Genomic DNA, 20,794 nt, shown 5'->3' on the forward strand with positions numbered 1-20,794 from the left:
CATCAGCTGATTACCGGCCGCTCCTGCAGTGATGGGCCAGGATCAGACTCTGCTCCAGGCGTTGCCGGTAATCATCACAGACGTGAGTATTTATTTTTTTTTTTTTTTGCACTGATGCATCAGCTCCTTGTATAATCGGCTTTTATACAATCAGCTGATGTATGACGTGATTCACATCCTTTAACCTGACACATCATCTGATCAGTATGCCTTCCAGCAAACCGATCAGATGATATTGGATCCGGATTGGACGGCGCGGGACCCTAACCCAGGATTACTGCGGAGGGGGGTTTATTTCAATAAAAATGGAGTCACTAATTGTGTTGTGTTTTATTTCTAATAAAAATATTTTTCTGTGTGTTGTGTTTTTTTTTTTTTTTATCATTACTAGAAATTCATGGTGGCCATGTCTAATATTGGCGTGACACCATGAATTTCGGGCTTAGGGCTAGCTGATAATATACAGCTAGCCCTAACTCCATTATTACCCGGCTAGCCACCCGGCATCAGGGCAGCTGGAAGAGTTGGATACAGCGCCAGAAGATGGCGCTTCTATGAAAGCGCCATTTTCTGGGGTGGCTGCGGACTGCAATTCGCAGTGGGGGTGCCCAGAAAGCATGGGCACCCTTCACTGTGGATTCCAATCCCCAGCTGCCTAGTTGTACCCGGCTGGACACCAAAATTAGGCGAAGCTCACGTCATTTTTTTTTAAATTATTTCATGAAATTCATGAAATAATTTAAAAAAAAAAAGGGCTTCTCTATATTTTTGGTTCCCAGCCGGGTACAACTAGGCAGCTGGGGGTTGGGGGCAGCCCGTACCTGCCTGCTGTACCCTGCTAGCATACAAAAATATGGCAAAGCCCACGTCATTTTTTTTTCTTTTTGGGTAAAAAACTGCATACAGTCCTGGATGGAGGATGCTGAGCCTTGTAGTTCTGCAGCTGCTGTCTGCTCTCCTGCATACAATGAACATTTTGAATAAGGAAATGACATCCGACCTTTTTTATTTTTTTCATCAACAATCTTTAATGGCATTGTGCACTGATTAAAAACGCAGTGAGCAAAAACGCAGCAAAAAAGGCACCAAATCGCGGCAAAAACGTGACATGCAGCACCGCAGGTGACAGAGCAGAGCAAGTTGGTGACATGCTCTGCTCTGACACATAGTGTGCTGCATGTCACTGTATCCACTCTGGGACTTGTTGTGCAGGTGACCGGATGATACATGTCACTAACTGCCCCACTCTGTGATTTCTGCTGCATAGGACCAACTGTATACACTCTCACCGACACAACAAGTCCCATAATGGAGACAGTTAGTGACATGTAGCATCCGGTCACCTGCACTACAAGTGCCAGAGTGGAGAAAGATAGTGACATGCAGCACACTATGTGTCAGAGCAGAGCATGTCACTGTCTCCACTCCGCTGACCTGTACACGCTGCAATGGATGCAGGGGGACACAGAACAAGTAATCGGCCGACACTGGAGTCATCTGATTACTTGGGATGAATTGAGCAGTAAAATGCTCTGGTGCTCGATGGGCGAAGCCCATGCCTTTTTTTTTTTAAAAAAATTCATTAAAAATAAAAAAAAAAAAAATCACATTGTTTGTGGGCTCCCGCTGCATTTTCTGTTGCTAAGGGTAACCAAAGCAGCTACTGGCTGCTAGCCCCCGCTGCTTGGTGTTACTTTCACTGGCAATAGAAATGCAGGGAAGCATTTTTTTTTTTATAAAGGTTTTTCCCAAACGTTTTTAAGAAAATGACGTGGGCTTCGCCATATTTTTGTATGCTAGCCAGGTACAGCAGGCAGCTACAGGCTGCCCCCAACCCCCAGCTGCCTAGTTGTACCCGGCTGGGAACCAAAAATATAGAGAAGCCCTTTTTTTTTTTTTATTTCATGAATTTCATGAAATAATTAAAAAAAAAAATGACATGGGCTTCGCCGAATTTTTGAGTCCAGCCAGGTACAACTAGGCAGCTGGGGATTGGAATCCGCAGTGAAGGGTGCCCCCCGCTGCGAATTGCAGTCCACAGCCGCCCCAGAAAATGGCGCTTTTATAGAAGTGCCATCTTCTGGCGCTGTATCCAACTCTTCCAGTGGCCCTGGTGGCAGGTGGCACGCTGGGTAATAAGGGGTTAATACCAGCTATGTTTTACCCGCTGGTATAAAGCCCGAGATTCTAAATGTCAGGCCAAGGTTGACCTGGCCATTAAGAATCTCCAATAAAGGGTTTAAAAAAAAAAAAGACCACACAGAGAAAAATACTTTATTAGAAATAAATACACAGACACAGTAGGGACTCCATGTTTATTACTCCCTCTCACCCCTCCACGATGGAGAGATTTCTGTACTGACCATGCCAGGAGAGAGCGAGGGAAAAGAGAGCGAGCGAGGGGGGGGAGGAAAAGAAAGCGAGCGGGGGGGAGGAAAATAGAGCGAGCGGGCGGGGGGAGAAGAGAGCGAGCGGGGGGGAGAAGAGAGCGAGCGGGGGGGAGAAGAGAGCGGGCGGGGGGGAGAAGAGAGCGAGCGGGGGGGAGAAGAGAGCGAGGGGGGGAGAAGAGAGCGAGGGGGGGGAGAAGAGAGCGAGGGGGGGAGAAGAGAGCGAGGGGGGGGAGGAAAAGAGAGCGAGGGGGGAGGAAAAGAGAGCGAGGGGGGAGGAAGAGAGAGCGAGGGGGGAGGAAAAGAGAGCGAGGGGGGAGGAAAAGGGAGCGCGGGGGGAGGAAAAGAGAGCGCGGGGGGAGGAAAAGAGAGCGCAGGGGGGAAGAGAGTGAGGGAAAAGAGAGGGGAGAGGAGAGAGGGATAAGAGGGGGGCAGGGAAGAGGGGAGGGGGAGAAGAGTGGGGGGAGAGAAGAGAGTGGGGAAAGAAGAGGGGGGGCAGAGGTGCTCTGTCACCAACTGTCTCCACTCTGTGACTTGTGGTGCAGGTGACAGAGTGCAGACAGTTGGTCCCATGCAGCAGGACAGATGGCAGAGCACAGCGTTGACATGCCTGTTAGTGTCTTGCTGCTGGGAGGAGCAGAAGATCACACTGCCCGACACCGGCCGCTCTCCTGACATCGCAGCAGAGCGGGCGGGTGGAGAGTGTGATCAGATACTTACGTGCAGGGGGGGATTTCAGCTGAAGAACCCCCCTGTATTCCACCCTGGCGCCCCGTGCCTCAGCCTCTCTACAGGACGCTTCAGGCTCCACACTGACTTCCTCCGGATCCTCCCCTCGATGCTGGGCTGTGACGTGCGGTAGTCACCGCCCACAGCCCTGTCACTCAATCTGAGTGGCGCCGGCATCCTGTGACGTACCCGTCTTGTTTGAGAGCCCGGAAATGCCGGGACGTCAGAGGATGCCAGCGGCCACAGCTCCAGGGGGTCATGTGACAGGCACTGAGCGTGCAGCATAGCGCCGCTCAGTGCCAGAAATGGAAATACAAGCCAATGGAGAAGACGCCTAGAAAGGTAAGTAGAGCTCATACAGAAAATAAAAAAAATGGGTGAACCACCCCTTTAAGATATTTCTTGGCCCAGTCGTGACGTTTTATCTTATGTTCCTTGTTCAAAGGTGGTCGTTTTTCAGCCTTCCTTACCTTGGCCATATCCCTGAGTATGGCACATCTTGTACTTTTTGATACTCCAGTAATGTTGCAGCTCTGAAATATGGCCAAACTAGTGGCAAATGGCATCTTGGCAGCTTTGCGATTGATTTTCCTCAATTCATGGTTATTTTTCACCTTTTTTGCCCAACATGCTTCTTGCGACCCCGTTGGCTATTTGCCATGAAATGCTTGATTGTTCGGTGATCACGCTTCAAAAGTTTGGGAATTTCAAGACTGCTGCATCTCTCTGCAAGACATCTCACAATTTTGGACTTTTCAGAGCCCAAAAATAGCAACAAAAAGATGAGATAAAAACTTCCCCAAAAATGTAATATACTCACAGCAGAAAAGAGGGCAACCAGTCCAGTTAACCCAGGCAAACATAGCCCCGCCTAATCTAATAGTAAGGGCATGGTAAAAGGTTGCTGGCTGGACACCATGCGCATACAAGTTTGAACAGCGCCCTATGCGCACCACTAGTGTGCAATTTACCTTGCACATGTGAAGTGTCCATCATGTTGAGAGGTTTGTCTGCATCCTGTTGGTGCATTAGATGTGTTGGCCTGGGCTAATGGGACTGGGTGCCCTCTTTTCTGCTGTGAGTATACTTTTCAGAGCCCGTCAAATCTCTCTTCTGACCCATTTTGCCAAAGGAAAGGAAGTTGCCTAATAATTAAGCACACCTTATATAGGGTGTTCATGTCATTACACCACACCCCTCCTCATTACAGAGATGCACATCACCTGATTTACTTAATTGGTAGTTGGCTCTCAAGCCTATATAGTTTGAAGTAGGACAACATGTATAAAAATTATCATGTGATCAAAATACTCATTTGCCTAAATAATTTTGCACACGGCGTAAATTGAGGTAACTTACCAAGTGATCTTTCGCTATTGTCCGTGATTCTAAAACAAATTAAAGTGTCATCGCAAGACATTTTAGATGCCAAATAGATTATTTTGCCCCACAGAGTATAAGTATATTATTTGGAGAGAGTATAATCATATCTAATTATTCATTTTTACAGGTGTCTAGATGTGGTATGATTTACATGGAACCAACTATGCTTGGCTGGAGACCAGTGATGGTGTCCTGGCTCAACATTTTACCTTCTGGACTCAGCAAAATGCATAAAAGTTTTATTGAAGGGTTGTTTGATAGAATGGTTCCTCCATGCCTTCAAATGATTCGAAAATGTGCCAAGGTAATTCATAACTTAAGTAGTATACAGTCATGGCGAAAGGTTTTGAGAATGACACCAAAATTATATTTTCACATGATCTGTTGCCCTCTGGTTTTTAATTGTGTTTGTCTGATGTTTACATCACATACAGAAATATAATTGCAATCATATTATGAGTACCAAAAGGTTATATTGACAGTTAGAATGAGTTAATGCAGCAAGTCAATATTTGCAGTGTTGACCCTTCTTCTTCAGGACCTCTGCAATTCTCCCTGGCATGCTCTCAATCAACTTCTGGATCAAATCCTGACTGATAGCTGTCCATTCTTGCATAAGCAATGCTTGCATTTTGCCAGAATTTGTTGGTTTTTGTTTGTCCACCGTTCTCTTGATGATTGCCCATAAGTTCTCAATGGGATTAAGATCTGGGGAGTTTCCAGGCCATGGACCCAAAATCTCTATGTTTTGTTCCATGAGCCATTTAGTGATCACCTTTGCTTTATGGCAAGGTACTCCATCATGCTGGAAAAGGCATTGTTGGGCGCCAAACTACTCTTGGACAGTTGGGAGAAGTTGCTCTTGGAGGACATTCTGGTACCATTCTTTATTCATGACTGTGTTTTTAGGCAAGACTGTGAGTGAGCCGATTCCCTTGGCTGAGAAGCAACCCCACACATGAATCGTTTCAGGATGCTTAACAGTTGGCATGAGACAAGACTGGTGGTAGCACTCACCTCTTCTTCTCCTCATAAGCTATTTTCCAGATGTTCCAAACAATCGAAAAGGGGATTCATCTGAGAAAATGTCTTTATCCCAGTCCTCAGCAGTCCACTCCCTGTACCTTTTGCAGAATATCAGTCAGTCCCTGATGTTTTTTCTGGAGAGAAGTGGCTTCTTTGCTGCCCTCCTTGAAACCAGGCCTTGCTCAAGAAGTCTCCACCTCAGTGCGTGCAGAAGCACTCACACCAGCCTGCTGCCATTGCTGAGCTAGCTTGGCACTGCTGGTAGTCCAATCTCGCAGCTGAAACAGTTTTAAGATACGGTCCTGGCGTTTGCTGGTCCTTCTTGGGCGCCCTGGAGCCTTTTTGGCAACAATGGAAGCTCTCTCCTTGAAGTTCTTGATGATGCGATAGATTGTTGACTGAGGTGCAATCTTTGTAGCTGCGATACTCTTCCCTGTTAGGCCATTTTTGTGCAGAGCAATGATGGCTGCACGTGTTTCTTTAGAGATAACCATAGTTAACTGAAGAGAAACAATGATACCAAGCACCAGCCTCCTTTTAAAGTGTCCAGTGGTGTCATTCTTACTTAATCATGACTGATTGATCGTGAGCCCTGTCCTCATCAACACCCACACCTGTGTTAATGGAACAATCACTAAAACAATGTTAGCTGCTCCTTTTAAGGCAGGAATGCAATGATGTTGAAATGTGTTTTGGGGGTTAAAGTTCATTTTCTTAGCCAATATTGACTTTGCAAGTAATTGCTGTTAAGCTGATCACTCTTTATGACATTCTGGAGTATATGCAAATTGCCATTAGAAAAACTTAAGCAGTAGACTTTGTAAAAATTAATATTTGTAGGATTCTCAAAACTTTTGGCCATGACTGTACATTTCAAAGCATATATGTATATGACAATACAATGATTCATTATAAACACCTAGTTATTAGGAAGAAATCTAAATATATTGTAGAACAAAGATATCTTTATTTTCCATTATTTATGGCATCTTTGTTGATTGTTTTGTTAACTTTAGGAATTGTCACCAACTTCTGATACAAACTTAGTCCGATCTCTTATGAATCTGATGGACTGTATGTTGGATGAGTTTTCCGATGAATCTATAATTCATCGCATGAATGAGAGGGACATTTGCTCCTGGCTAGAGGTATGTAGATCAATTCATCAGCATTCAGAAGCTTTTTGAACAGGGGTTCCATAATTCATCAATCCTCGTCATGATAAAATGTCAACTGCAGTTTTGAATTCCATTACAGCTGAATTAGACATGCAGTTTTAATCCTAAGTATTTTTCCTCTTCAAGGGCATTTTTTTGTTCTCTCTGGTTTGGTCCATTGGAGGAAGCTGTAAGGAAGATGACCATCTAAAGTTTGACAAACTCTTGAGGGAGATTATTGAAGGACCACTTAGTGAAGAAACAAGGACTCGATTTAAAATCTTACATCCTGTTGATCCACCGGAAAAACCTTTTACAGTTCCCATTCCCAAAGAAAACACTGTTTATGATTACCGATTTGTAAAAGAGGTACATCTTCCATACATTCGTAACAATTGCAATGAATAAAAATTATTTTGGACTTACACTTTCATTACTCACAAACCTTAGTTAGAGATAATACAGCCAATATTATGTTCTGGCCCTTATAGTTGTCTGTATGGCCACTGTGACCAGTCCCTGATAAACCAGTATTTAATATGGCCATTTTGTTATTTTGTATTAATAATACATCACAGCTAATCTTTGTGTTGCAAATGTCGCGGGCGGAGGTTTTCTTTGGGAACGCTGCTCGCCTGGGAATCTCTGGTGCTCGGGTCCGGTGCTTCTGCTCCTCGGTGGCTCGAGCACGGGGCCGGACCCGGGCCTCGAGCAGCGCCTCCTCGCCCACGAGTGAAAAGGGGAGGTTTGGTGGTGGGATGTCGGTTGTGAAGCCACCCACGGGGTTGTGGTGATGGTGGGCACCACCGCTGCTGGTGACGGGGGTTCCTGGGAGCGATGGCGGGGAGCAGCTGAGGTGTTGGCCCCTCCGTGGGTAGGGGCGGTTGGTCCCGGGGCCCCGGTTGGGGGGATGGATGGATGTTGGTGGGTAGGGGCTAGGTGCAGGTGCCGATGCAGAGAGGCAGCGCGGAAGCGGGGCAGCGATACGGTGCAGCGCTGTGCCGGATGGCACTGGTGTACTCACTCAGGTAGTCAATAACAGAGTCTCTGGTAAACCAAACGGCTGGATGGACGGGGCCCGCAGTCGGCTGCGGCATCCTCACTCTCCCAGGACGGGTTGATGGCGGCTGTCTTTCCCTGCACCTGTGTGTAAGGCGGACTTTGCGAGTAGTGCGATAGTCCCCTCCCCCGTCGCAGGTACGATATCGTGTGATAGCTGGCGTAGCGAAAATTATCACTACGCCAGCTTCACATGCACTCACCTGCCCTGCAACCATCGCTCTGGCCGGCGACCCGCCTCCTTCCTAAGGGGGCGGGTCGTGCGGCGTCATAGCGACGTCACACGGCAGGCGGCCAATAGCGGCGGAGGGGCGGAGATGAGCAGGATGTAAACATCCCACCCACCTCCTTCCTTCCGTAGAGCCGTCGGCGGCAGGTAGGAGATGTTCCTCGCTCCTGCGGCTTCACACACAGCAAGTGTGCTGCTACAGGAACGAGGAACAACATCGTACCTGTCGCTGCACCGGCATTATGGAAATGACGGTGAATGCAACGATGATACGATAACGACGTTTTTGCGCTCGTTCATCGTATCATCTAGCATTTACACAGTACGATGTCGAAAGTGACGCCGGATTTGTGTCACTTTCGATTTGACCCCACCGACATAGCATGTGCGATGTCGCAATGTGCAAAGCCGCCCTAAGTGTTTGATCCCTATGGATTCCCACGGGTGGTCCGCTCCCCGGCTTGTACGTGTCGGGAGAGCCCGTTTTGACCGCAGGCGCTGGCCCTTGGATCTCTGGCCGTTGGCGGTGGCTCTTATCCAGACGGGTTAGGCTGTTGCCTTCTGACGGGACTTGGGTGGGAATGAACCCCTGAGTTCCAGACCGCAATCAGAGAATTTGACCGTTACGGCGGCTTCCGAGCCTAGTCTGGGTCTGAGTACCCTGCCTTGGTGCTTAGCTTCACTCCGCTCCCCGGTTCGGTACCGGCGGGCCCGGGCCACCGCCCGACCCCAGTCCTACGGTTCCGCAGACGTCCACTAACTCCTGCAGATGGCCACCACCGTCTGCCGACCTTGCTGACTGTGCCTGGGTTCCGACCCAGACACACACAGTCTCTCCAGTTCAACCTCCAACACTCCACTCCTGAACTTGACTCCTCTCCCTCCTGAACTCAACTCCTCCACTCCACTGTCTACTACAATCTGCTGTCTTTTCCCGTCTCCAGGCCTGTGAACTCCTCGGTGGGTGGGGCCAACCGCCTGGCTCCGCCCCACCTGGTGTGGACATCAGACCCTGGAGGAGGCAACAAGGGTTTTTATTTGACGGGTGTTCCTGACCAGGGGAGGGGGTGTGTGTGTATAATGTTATTCTGTGACCCCTGGGGTCCAGGGCGTCACACTCCCCCTTGGTAAAACGCAGACCGTCCGCGGGCTGCCCGTCCACCACCGGTTGTATTTTTGTGAAAAAGATAAATAACAAGACAGTATGCATTTTCAAATCTTCCCTTACGGGAGGCATATGACTTAAACGTTGCAAACATGAATAAAAACATTTTTAATAACACGGACGGGTCCCATTTCTTCCGCTTCCCCACCCAAACAACCTAAACCTTGATACTGCCCCTAAGAAACGGGCAGCACCCCTTTCCCCAGTCCGGAAAACAGAACCTGGTTCAGGTTGCCCAAGCGGGAACGGGTACGGTGTCTCGCACCCGACTGTCATTCAGTGGGCCCACGTCCAGGGGGACCCCTGACCCCGGAGGATGGTCACCGGTCCCGGTGGCGACCGGACCCCAGCCCTGCTCCGCTGCGGGTCCCTCCGCCAACCTGCCTCTCCAGAGGCAGTCAACGGGACTCCTGCCCACAATTATTTACAAACCCACTAGTTCGTGGGTGGCCTGCGAGTTCTCGGCCATGTTCATGAGTAGTTTCTCATGTGGGCTGTTTCAGGGAGGTAACGTGGCAAACAGGGGACAAAACATGCTGATGGTCCCAACGGGGACAATGGTTCTTCTTACAACGGGGGTCCGCTGCCTTCACTTTAGGTCACCTTCCTCATACCCCTCGATCTCCACATCCGGATGGAACGGTGGGGGAGGGGGCTGGAGCGGCCTAGGGGCACTGCGGCTTGCTCTTTCCCTCACATCAAGGGCAAACCAGCCCCTCTCCCTGCAGTGTCGGGTGTATGTTACCAGATCACCCGGTTGCAGGTCACGGCTGGGGTGGCCCGTCGGGAGATGGGAATTCACGTCCCTGCAAGCCACAAAGATTTCGGCCTCCAGGCCCGGCTCATAGATGAATCCGTACCCTCGCTGGGGTCGAATCGCCTGACCTGGCCCTCGTACATCGGGCCCCGCACCCGGTAGGTGGCGTTCCGCAGGTTGTCCTTCTCCCGTATTGTACAGGACAACACTTCGGCTCTCTGCTGCTCCCTGGCGGCAATCTCACGGCCCAGCTGGCTCGGCTGCCTATCCCAAAATGGAGCACCCTCGTACCCCTGTTGCGCACGGGTCGGGCCCCGCCGGATCTCCCCCGTACCGACTACGACCGGCACTACTGCTGGGAAGTCCCGCGGTGACGCGGCCTGGGATGCTGCTTTACAGCGGCAACCCGGCGCTGCCTCAGCCGAGGCGTGGGTTGCAGGGACGGCAAGCCTCACCTGCTGGGCCTTTTTGCTGGCGGCCTCCACTACTTCTGCGGCCAGGCGGACTGCCGGAGCTGGGACTCTCTCAGGTTCGGTCACTTCCAGGACCGACGGCTTCACCTCACGGACGGACTCCTCCCGGGAAACCTTCCATGGTAACGAGATTGGTGCGGGTTGTTCGTAGGGCCGTCCGCGGGCGGCGCCTACAGGCTTGTCCTCTGGGGCGGGCGTGTTGGATTCCGCTGCCGGTGGTGGGAGCAGCGAGCCAATTGGCGGGGCAGCGACAACCGGTACGGATGGCTGGGGAGGCAGCAGGGTGAACGAACGCAGACCGGGCCCCTCAGCCGCAGCGACAAGTACCTTTGGGACAAAGGGACGTGGGTCGCTTACCCGCTCCTCCAGCACTGTCTCCAACTCGTGTTTCCGCATGGCCGCTGCCACCTCCTCCATTTTGGCCGCCCATCGCTCCATTAGAAACCGGACTTGGGCCTGCAGGCGGCAGCACATTTGCGCTGGCCGGGCTTCCAACCACGCCGCTGACCAGGCGTGGGCTCGGGGATCTCTGGGGTGCCGGACGGAATTGACATCTTGCGCAAGTGCTTTCCAGGAACCGGATGAATGACTGAGTCCTGGCGTCCCTGCCCTTTATCCCTTCGGTTACATGAGGCAAGCCTCCACCCGCCCCCCCTTGGTTCTCTCCGGCACCTCCTTCTTCAGGGTGCGGGGCTTCATTTTTGTGCCTTCCCTGCTCAGGGAAAACTGCTCGAGCGGAAACTTTTCACGCCCAAGATGGCGGAATTTCAAATTTTTCAGTTGGACACCGCCGGTGGGGACTGCAAGGCGCACTTCTACTGGTAAGTAGATGGGTAGGATCCTGTTCGTGACGCCAAGTTGTCGCGGGTGGAGGGTTTTTTTTGGGAACGCCACTCGCCTGGGGAATCTCTGGCGCTCGGGTCCGGTGCTTCTGCTCCTCGGTGGCTCGAGCACGGTGCCAAACCCGGGGCTCGAGCAGCGCTTCCTCACCCACGAGTGAAAAGTGGAGGTTTGGTGGTGGGATGTCGGTTGTGACGCCACCCACGGGGTTGTGGTGATGGTGTGCACCACCGCTGTTGGTGACAGGAGTTCCCGGGAGCGATGGCGGGGAGCAGCTGAGATGTTGGCCCCTCCGTGGGTAGGGGCGGTTGGTCCCGGGGCCCCGGTTGGGGGGATGGATGGATGTTGGTGGGTAGGGGTTAGGTGCAGGTGCCGATGCGGGGAGGCAGCGTGGAAGCGGGGCAGCGATACGGTGCAGCGCTGTGCCGGATGGCAATGGTGTACTCACTCAGGTAGTCAATAACAGAGTCTCTGGTAAACCAAACGGCTGGATGGACGGGGCCCGCAGTCAGCTGCGGCGTCTTCACTCTCCCCAGACGGGTTGATGGCGACTGTCCTTCCCTGCACCTGTGTGTAAGTGTTTGACCCCTATGGATTCCCACGGGTGGTCCGCTCCCCGGCTTGTACATGTCGGGAGAGCCCGTTTTGCCCACAGGCGCTGGCCCTTGGATCTCGGCCATTGGCGGTGGCTCTTATTCGGATGGGTTGGGCTGTTGCCTTCTGACGGGACTTGGGTGGGAATGAACCCCTGAGGTCCAGACCGCAATCAGAGAATTTGACGGTTACGGCAGCTTCCGAGCCTAGTCGGGGTCTGAGTACCTTGCCTTGGTGCTTAGCTTCACTCCGCTCCCCGGTTCGGTACCGGCGGGCCACCGCCCGACCCCGGTCCTACGGTTCCGCAGACGTCCACTAACTCCTGCAGACGGCCACCATCGTCTGCCGACCTTGCTGACTGTGCCTGGGCTCCGACCAAGACACACACAGTCTCTCCACTTCAACCTCCAACACTCTACTCCTGAACTTGACTCCTCTCCCTCCTGAACTCAACTCCTCCACTCCACTGTCTACTACAATCTGCTGTCTTTTCCCGCCTCCAGGCCTGTGAACTCCTTGGTGGGTGGGGCCAACTGCCTGGCTCCGCCCCACCTGGTGTGGACATCAGACCCTGGAGGAGGCAACAAGGGTTTTTGTTTGATGGGTGTTCCTGACCAGGGGAGGGTGTGTGTGTGTGTATGATGTTATTCTGTGACCCCTGGGGTCCAGGGCGTCACACAAACATCTGTAGTAATTCTTGCATACATTTTACATTGTTGCATTAACAGCAAATAAACATATTATACATCATTAGTAAATGCTATCAAAGGGAAACTGTCACCAGGTTGTTGCTACCCAATCTGAAAGCAGCATGATGTAAATGCAGAGACCCTGATTGCAGCAATGTGTCACTTACTTACTTGCTACAGTTATGATTAAAAACTGTTTTCTCTGCTGCAGATTTAACAGTTCTCTAAATATTGAGCTCTGTATAACCCCGCCCACACCTCTGATTGGACGCTTTCTGCCTATGCACAGTGTACACGTTCAATCAGTAATGGGGGTGTCGCTGGTCTACTAGAAAGCAGGTTTACTATTCCTTTAATAATAATCTCATGCTGATAAAATAATGTTTTTCTAAAAACTATGGCAAGCAGCGCAGTAAGTGACACAACCCTGGAATCAGGGTTTTCAACCCCTACATTTTGCTATTTTCAGGTTAGATATCAAAAACATTATTGGTAATGGTCCAAGGTTTTAAACAAGTGCTTGTATTTTACAATTATAGACTATTTTACCATGTCATTGTAATCCACTGAATTTTTAATGTTCAACACTTTACATAGCATTTCTTTATCACACTAGGTAATATAAGTTTTTTGAATGATATTATTGTTTATTCTCTGTACAGTAGCTTGGTACTTGTAACATTTACAGTAAGTAATGTCTCAAGGTGCTAAAGAAAACTTAAAATGTTCTTTTTTATATATAAATTACTTATAAACTATAATATTTAAATGTTTGAAAAACAAAATACTCGCCAATGCACATTCAGAATTGTGACCTCACACATCTTAAAGAAAAACTTTCATCAAAGCTTTTATCCTCTTAATATATTATAGTCATCATATTTTATAGCACTCTGTACTTAAAACTGCTCATTTTGCTCTAATACCCAGTTAATTCTTCTATTTTTCATTAGGTCTATGAGATCATTGTGATTAAAAACAGGCTAGCTGAATCCTAAGCGCTGTGTAGAAACAGGAAGTCCCTTTTCTCCGCATGAGTCACATTAGAACTGCAAACTGTTTTCAGCGACCTAAATTTGTTGTTCCTTAAATTTAGGAGATGACAAACTATCTTTAAAGCGCCACTCTAATGGTATTTTGTTCAGCACTGAAGTGACACTTTAAAGTACCACTCCAGCTTTGTTTTTTTATTGCATCACTGGAGTGGTGCTTTTAATGTAAGCCTCCTGCCCCCTGTCTGATACTCACCTTCCAGTGGCTTCACTCGTTATTGCTACTACTTTATTGGGATTTGGTGATTTGTGACTTGCCAGTGTGCTCCAGTGTTTCTTGGAGTGCACCAGAGGTCACAAATCAATACATCTCTATGAAAGCCATGTTCTGGTCTCATTCTGGTCCTCATAGAGATACATTGAGAGCTTTTGATGTAACTTATGATTTCTGACCAGCCAGAAGTTACTGTCACAAGATGGTGAACGGGACCGGGGCTGTGGAGCTTAGGGCGGCGTCACACGCTACGATATATATCGGGCGATATGTCGTCGGGGGTCACGGATTCCGTGACGCACATCCGGCATCGTTAGTCATATCGTAGCGTGTGACAGATTCGACCGACTGTGAATGAGCAAAAATACTCACCTTATCGTTGCTCGTTGACACGTCGATCATTTTCAAAATGTCGGTCCTCCTTCTATGCTCCAGTTGTTCATCGTTCCCGAGGCAGCACACATCGCTTCGTGTGACACCCCGGAAACGACGAACACAGCTTACCTGCGTCCCGCCGGCAATGCGGAAGGAAGGAGGTGGGCGGGATGTTACATCCCGCTCATCTCCGCCACTCCGCTTCTATTGGCCGGCCGCTGTGTGACGTTGCTGTGACGCCGAATGTCCCTCCCCCTTCAGGAAGAGGATGTTTGCCGCCCACAGCGACGTCGTCCGGAAGGTAAGTGCATGTGACGGGGGCGGGTATGATGGCTCGTGCGATTGCACGATAGATCATACTGTGTGACGCCGGCCTAAAGCCTGCTTTACACGATTTCATATGCGATTTGCAACGCCCCCATCGTATGCGTGACACGTTCAATTTGTTGAACGTGCCGCACATACGAGTAACCCCCGTCACACGTACTTACCCGTCCATACGACCTCGCTGTGGGCGGCAAATGTCCACTTCCCGGAGTGGGAGGGACGTTCGGCGTCACAGCGACGTCACACGACAGCTGGCAAATAGAAGCGGAGGGGTGGAGCTAAGCGGGACGTAAACATCCCGCCCACTTCCTTCCTTCCGCATTGTGGGCCGGGAGCCGCAGGACGCTGGTAAGATCTGTTCATCGTTCCCGGGGTGTCACACACTGCAATGTGTGCTACCCTGGGTACGATGAACAATCTAACCTGCAGTTCTAGAGACAGGTACGATGTGTATGCGATGAACGTTTTAACGTTCAATCGAAATCGCACGTACCTGTTACACACTGCAATGTACTTACAATGCCGGATGTGCGTCACTTACGACGTGACCCCGCCGACACATTGTAAGATACATTGCAGCATGTAAATGGGCTTTATGCCTGCTTTACACGCTTCAATAAATCTTTCAATCCGTCGTCGGGGTCAAGTTGTAAGTGACGCACATCCTGCATCGTTCGTGACGTATTTGCGTGTGACACCTACGTGCAATCAAGATTGAACGAAAATACGCTGATCGCATACACATCGTTTATTCCTCATACATTGGACGTTTTGTTGTATGAACCTAGTCAATTGTAACGTGTGACATCCCTCATACGATTTTGGTGTCTGAGGCTATGTGCGCAGGTGTGCGCTCTGCACCGCAGCTTAAAAAAGGTCTGCTTCAGAGCGCAGCTGAAAAGCTGCATTCTGAAGCGCCTCACAATGTCTGTCATGCACTAATCTCTGTCAGTCGGTCATTATCTCTGTCCATGTCAGGCTATCCCTCTTACCCCCTCTCTCGTACTCACCGATCCCCGATCCCCGGCCCGGCTCTGCACGGCATTCACACTGCTCCGGCGGCTTTTACTGTTTTGAAAAAGCCGGCCGCCCATTAAACAATCTCGTATTCCCTGCTTTCCCCGCCCACCGGCGCCTATGATTGGTTACAGTGAGACACGCCCCCACGCTGAGTGGCAGGTGTCACACTGCACCCAATCACAGCAGTCGGTGGGCGTGTCTATACTGTGCAGTGAAATAAATAATTAAATAGTTAAAAAAAACGGCGTGCGGTCACCCCCAATTTTAAAACCAGCCAGATAAAGCCATACGGCTGAAGGCTGGTATTCTCAGGATGGGGATCTCCACGTTATGGGGAGCCCCCCAGCCTAACAAAATCAGCCAACAGCCGCCCAGAATTGCCGCATACATTATATGCGACAGTTCTGGGACTGTACCCGGCTCTTCCCGATTTGCCCTGGTGCGTTGGCAAATCGGGGTAATAAGGAGTTATTGGCAGCCCATAGCTGCCAATAAGTCCTAGATTAATCATGTCAGGCGTCTATGAGACACCACCAATGATTAATCTGTAAATTACAGTAAATAAACACACACACCCGAAAAATCCTTTATTAGAAATAAAAAACACAAACATATACCCTGGTTCACCACTTTAATCAGCCCTGAAAAGCCCTCCATGTCCGGCGTACTCCAGGATGCTCAAGCGTCGCTTCCAGCGCTGCTGCATGGAGGTGACCGGAGCTGCAGATGACACAGCCGCTCCGGTCACCTCCACACAGCAACTGAAGACAGCCGCGCGATCAGCTGAGCTGTCACTGAGGTTACCCGCTGTCACTGGATACAGCGGTGGCCGCGGGTAACCTCAGTGACAGCTCAGCTGATCGTGCTACTCACCGCCGCTCCGGTCAGCTCCACGCAGCAACTGAGGTGAGTAGCGCGATCAGCTGAGCTGTCACTGAGGGTACCCGCGGCCACCGCTGCATCCACCGCTGGATCCAGGTAACCTCAGTGACGGCAGGTAACCTCAGTGACAGCTCAGCTGATCGCGCGGCTCTCTTCAGTTGCTGTGTGAAGCTGACAGGAGTGGCGGTGTCTTAAAGTGGTTAACCAGGGTATATGTTTGTGTTTTTTATTTCTAATAAAGGATTTTTCGTGTGTGTGTGTTTATTTACTGTAATTTACAGATTAATCATGGAAGGTGTCTCATAGACGCCTGACATGATTAATCTAGGACTTATTGGCAGCTATGGGCTGCCAATAACTCCTTATTACCCCGATTTGCCAACGCACCAGGGCAAATCGGGAAGAGCCGGGTACAGTGCCAGAACTGTCGCATATAATGTATGCGGCAATTCTGGGCGGCTGTTGGCTGATATTGTTAGGCTGGGGGGCTCCCCATAACGTGGGGCTCCCCATCCTGAGAATACCAGCCTGCAGCCGTATGGCTTTATCTGGCTGGTTTTAAAATTGGGGGGGACCGCACGCCGTTTTTTTTACTTATTTAATTATTTATTTCACTGCACAGTATAGACATGCCCACCGGCTGCTGTGATTGGGTGCAGTGTGACACCTGTCACTCAGCGTGGGGGCGTGTCTCACTGTAACCAATCATAGGCGCCGGTGGGCGGGGAAAGCAGGGAATACGAGATTGTTTAATGGGCGGCCGGCTTTTTCAAAACAGTAAAAGCCGCCGGAGCAGTGTGAACGCCGTGCAGCGCCGGGGATCGGTGAGTATATGGGAGAGGGCTTCTCACTTCATTCACTCAGGAGTTTAGCGGTCACCGGTGAGTCCTTCACAGGTGACCGCTAATTAGGGCGCGACACAGACAGAGCCGCGGCATGACAATGAAGTCGGGTGAGGTTCACCCGAGTTCATTCTGACAGTGCGGCTCTTTCTGTGTCTGCTGTCATCTGCCATTCAGCTCTGTTACATGGCTGTCTGTGTCTGCTGTCAGCGGCCATGTAGCAGAGCTGAATGGCAGATGACATAGTAAAAACGCATCCCTACACATTACACACGCTTGGTAAGTCAATAAATAAAAAAAAAAAAAAAGGGTGCCCAATGCATATGTCACAGAACACATGATCTAAAGGATCGCACACAAAATTGATCAATTTAACATAGACTACTAACGCACGTGTGACAGCATATGAACGACCTACGTGCAATCTCATTCAATCGCATATGCGACCTGGGCGTGTCACATCGCATACGAGATCGCACACCTAATTGTAAGGTGTAAAGCTGGCTTTAGATTTAGGAATTGCAACAATTTTTCCACAAAACCTACTGATTTCAGGGGCTCAAAAGTTATTAGACAAATTTATTTTACCATAAATAAAATGTTCATTTTTAATACTTTGTAGAGAAACTGCCTGAAGTCTGAAAGACATGGATGTCACTAGACGCTAGGTTTTCTCCTTTGTGATGCTTCGCCGGACCTTCACTGCAGCTGATTTCAGTTCTTGCTTGTTTGTGGGTCTTTCTGCCTTAAGTTTTGTCGTAAGCATGTGAAACGCATGCTTCATGGGGTTGAGATGTTGTGATATTCCACTTTTTTGTCTTAAAAAAACTCCTGCATTTCTTTTGCAATATGTTTTGGGTCACTGTCCATCTCTACTGTGAAGCATCATCCAATCAACTTTGTTGTATTGAATCTGAGCAGAAGTTATAGCCCCGCACAATTCAGAATTCATCTGGCTTCTTCTGTCTTTAGTCACATCTTTAAATTAAACACTATGACTCTGTGTCATTGGAAGCCATGAATGCCCATGCCATCACACTGCCTCCAACACGTATTGCAGAGGATGTGGTGTGCTTTAGATATAGAGCCATTTCAACCCTTCTCCGCACTTTCTTCTTCCCATTGTTTTGATTCAGGTTGATCTTAGTTTCATCTGTCCAAAGAATGCTTTTCCAAAACTGGTCTGGCTTCTTTAGATGTTTTTTTTTTGCCAAAGTCTAATCTGGCCGTTCTATTTTTAAGGCTGATTAGTGGTTTGCACCTGATAGTGACCACTCTGTTTGTTCTCATAAAGTTGTCTCTTTGTGGTAGGCTTAAGGTACCGTCACACTAAGCAACGGTCCAGCGATCCCACCAGCATCCTGACCTGGCAGGGATCGCTGGAGCGTCGCTACACGGGTTGCTGGTGAGCTGTCACACAGGCAGATCTCACCAGCAACCAGTGACCAGCCCCCAGCCAGCAGCGACGTGTGGAAGCGATGCTGCGCTTGGTAACTAAGGTAAATATCGGGTAACGAACCTGATATTTACCTTGGTTACCAGTGCACACCGTTTAGCGCTGGCTCCCTGCACTCCTAGCCAGAGTACACATCGGGTTAATTACCCGATGTGTAGTCTGGCTATGTGTGCAGTTAGCAGGGAGCCGGCATGACAGCGTGAGAGCGTCGGACGCTGGTAATGAAGGTAAATATCGGGTAACCAAGGAAAGGGCTTCTTGGTTACCCGATATTTACATTGGTTACCAGCGTCCGCAGAAGCCGGCTCCCTGCTCACTGCACATTCAGTTGTTGCTCTCTCGCTGTCACACACAGCGATGTGTGCTTCACAGCGGGAGAGCAACAACTAAAAAATGGTCCAGGACATTCAGCAACAACCAGTGACCTCACAGCAGGGGCCGGGTTGTTGCTGGATGTCACACACAGCAACATCGCTAGCAACATCGCTGTTACGTCACAAAAGTCGTGCCTCAGCAGCGATGTTGCTAGCGATGTTGCTTAGTGTGACTTGGCCTTTAGATACTTAAACACCTACTTCCTACTATTAGTCTATGGGCGGCTTTGCACGTTGCAACATCGCACGTGCGATGTCGGTGGGATCAAATCGAAAGTGACGCACATCCGGCGTCACTTTCACATCGTAATGTGTAAATCCTAGATGATACGATTAGCGGCGCAAAAGCGTCGTTATCGTATCATCGGTATATTCTCCAACATTTCCATAATGCCGGTGCAGAGACAGGTGCGATGTAGTTCCTCGTTCCTGCGGCAGCACACATCACTGTGTGTAAAGCCGCAGGAGCGAGGAACATCTCCTACCTGCGTTCCGGCTGCAATGAGAAGGAAGGAGATGCTCATCACCGCCCCTCCGCCGCTATTGGCCGCCTGCCGTGTGACGTCGCTATGACGCCGCACGACCCACCCCCTTAGGAAGGAGGCGGGTCGCCGGCCAGAGCGACAGTTGCAGGGCAGGTGAGTGCATGTGAAACTGGCGTAGCGATAATGTTCGCTACGCCAGATATCACAAGATATCGTACCTGCGACGGGGGCGGGGACTATCGCACTCGACATCGCAGCATCGGCTTGCGATGTCGTAATGTGCAAAGCCCGCCTATGTCTATGAGTAAGAACCTTCAGGTTTGAAACGGGTAAGATTTTTTTTAACCTACTGGATGTCCTGTCGACATGGATATGGTTTTTAAAACTATGAAATAAAGCTGTTTTTTATGGAGACGAGTTGCTGGAATCCCATTCACTTTTCCTTTCTATCTTCACTTCTCTCCCAGCTACGCTCCATTCCTTTGTCTTAGGGCTCGCTCTCATTTGTGTATAACACAGGCGAGTGCTATCCAATGTTTTATCAGATAGCACTCGCTCTAATGTTATACTATGGAGCAGTGCTGACTAAAGTTTTTTTTCTCATGACGATTTAGCATCAGAAAATAAATTGCTGCATTCTGTGATTGCCAGCTTATATCGGATGGTGTGCACCCATTTAAGTCAATAGGTGCTTGCAAAACATTGGACTGCACTTGGATGACATCCGAGTGCAACCCAATATATGCCAAGGCAGACAATGGAGAAGATGGAGAGAGTAAGCTCTCCTCCATCTTTTCCGCACCTGTGAGCTGAACCATGCAACAGAATTGGAGAACAATTAACAATTACTCCAATTTTTGTTGTTGTCAGAATTGGAGCACAGTATAATGACACTAAATAGTAAGTGGTACTAATATGTTACATTTTTGTAGGGTGTCGGCAGATGGGAACTATGGATAGAAGACTTGAGCTCAGTGCCACCTATACCACAAGATATGATGTTCAATGAAATAATTGTACCCACTTTGGATACAATTAGATACACAGCATTGATGAAGTTGTTAACAACACACCAGAAGCCTTCTGTGTTTGTGGGTCCAACTGGTACTGGAAAAAGTACCTATATTATAGTAAGTATTCATCCTACTTGTTTGATGTTGGGTTTTATTATCAAACGTAAGATTATTGTGTTTCTTTTTGCTGTAATAAAGGTGATTTATTTAGATATTAGCAATGTAGGCTTCTGTAATCATTCTATAAAACAATCATTTTCAATGTG

At 49.4% G+C, this 20,794-nt stretch overlaps 1 protein-coding gene across 1 annotated transcript in view; it reads left to right on the forward strand.

The window, feature by feature from the left end:
- The window catches only part of DNAH7 (dynein axonemal heavy chain 7), an 880,767-nt gene that overhangs the window by 405,980 nt on the left and 453,993 nt on the right, over positions 1-20,794 (forward strand). Inside the window, exons 32-35 of the mRNA XM_075317837.1 lie at positions 4,627-4,803; positions 6,542-6,673; positions 6,830-7,051; positions 20,448-20,645. Coding sequence (XP_075173952.1) covers positions 4,627-4,803; positions 6,542-6,673; positions 6,830-7,051; positions 20,448-20,645 — 729 coding nt within the window. The remainder of the gene's footprint in view (positions 1-4,626; positions 4,804-6,541; positions 6,674-6,829; positions 7,052-20,447; positions 20,646-20,794) is intronic.

This window comes from Anomaloglossus baeobatrachus, chromosome 7, assembly GCF_048569485.1.
Source record: "Anomaloglossus baeobatrachus isolate aAnoBae1 chromosome 7, aAnoBae1.hap1, whole genome shotgun sequence".
NCBI classification, from domain to species: Eukaryota; Metazoa; Chordata; class Amphibia; order Anura; family Aromobatidae; genus Anomaloglossus; species Anomaloglossus baeobatrachus.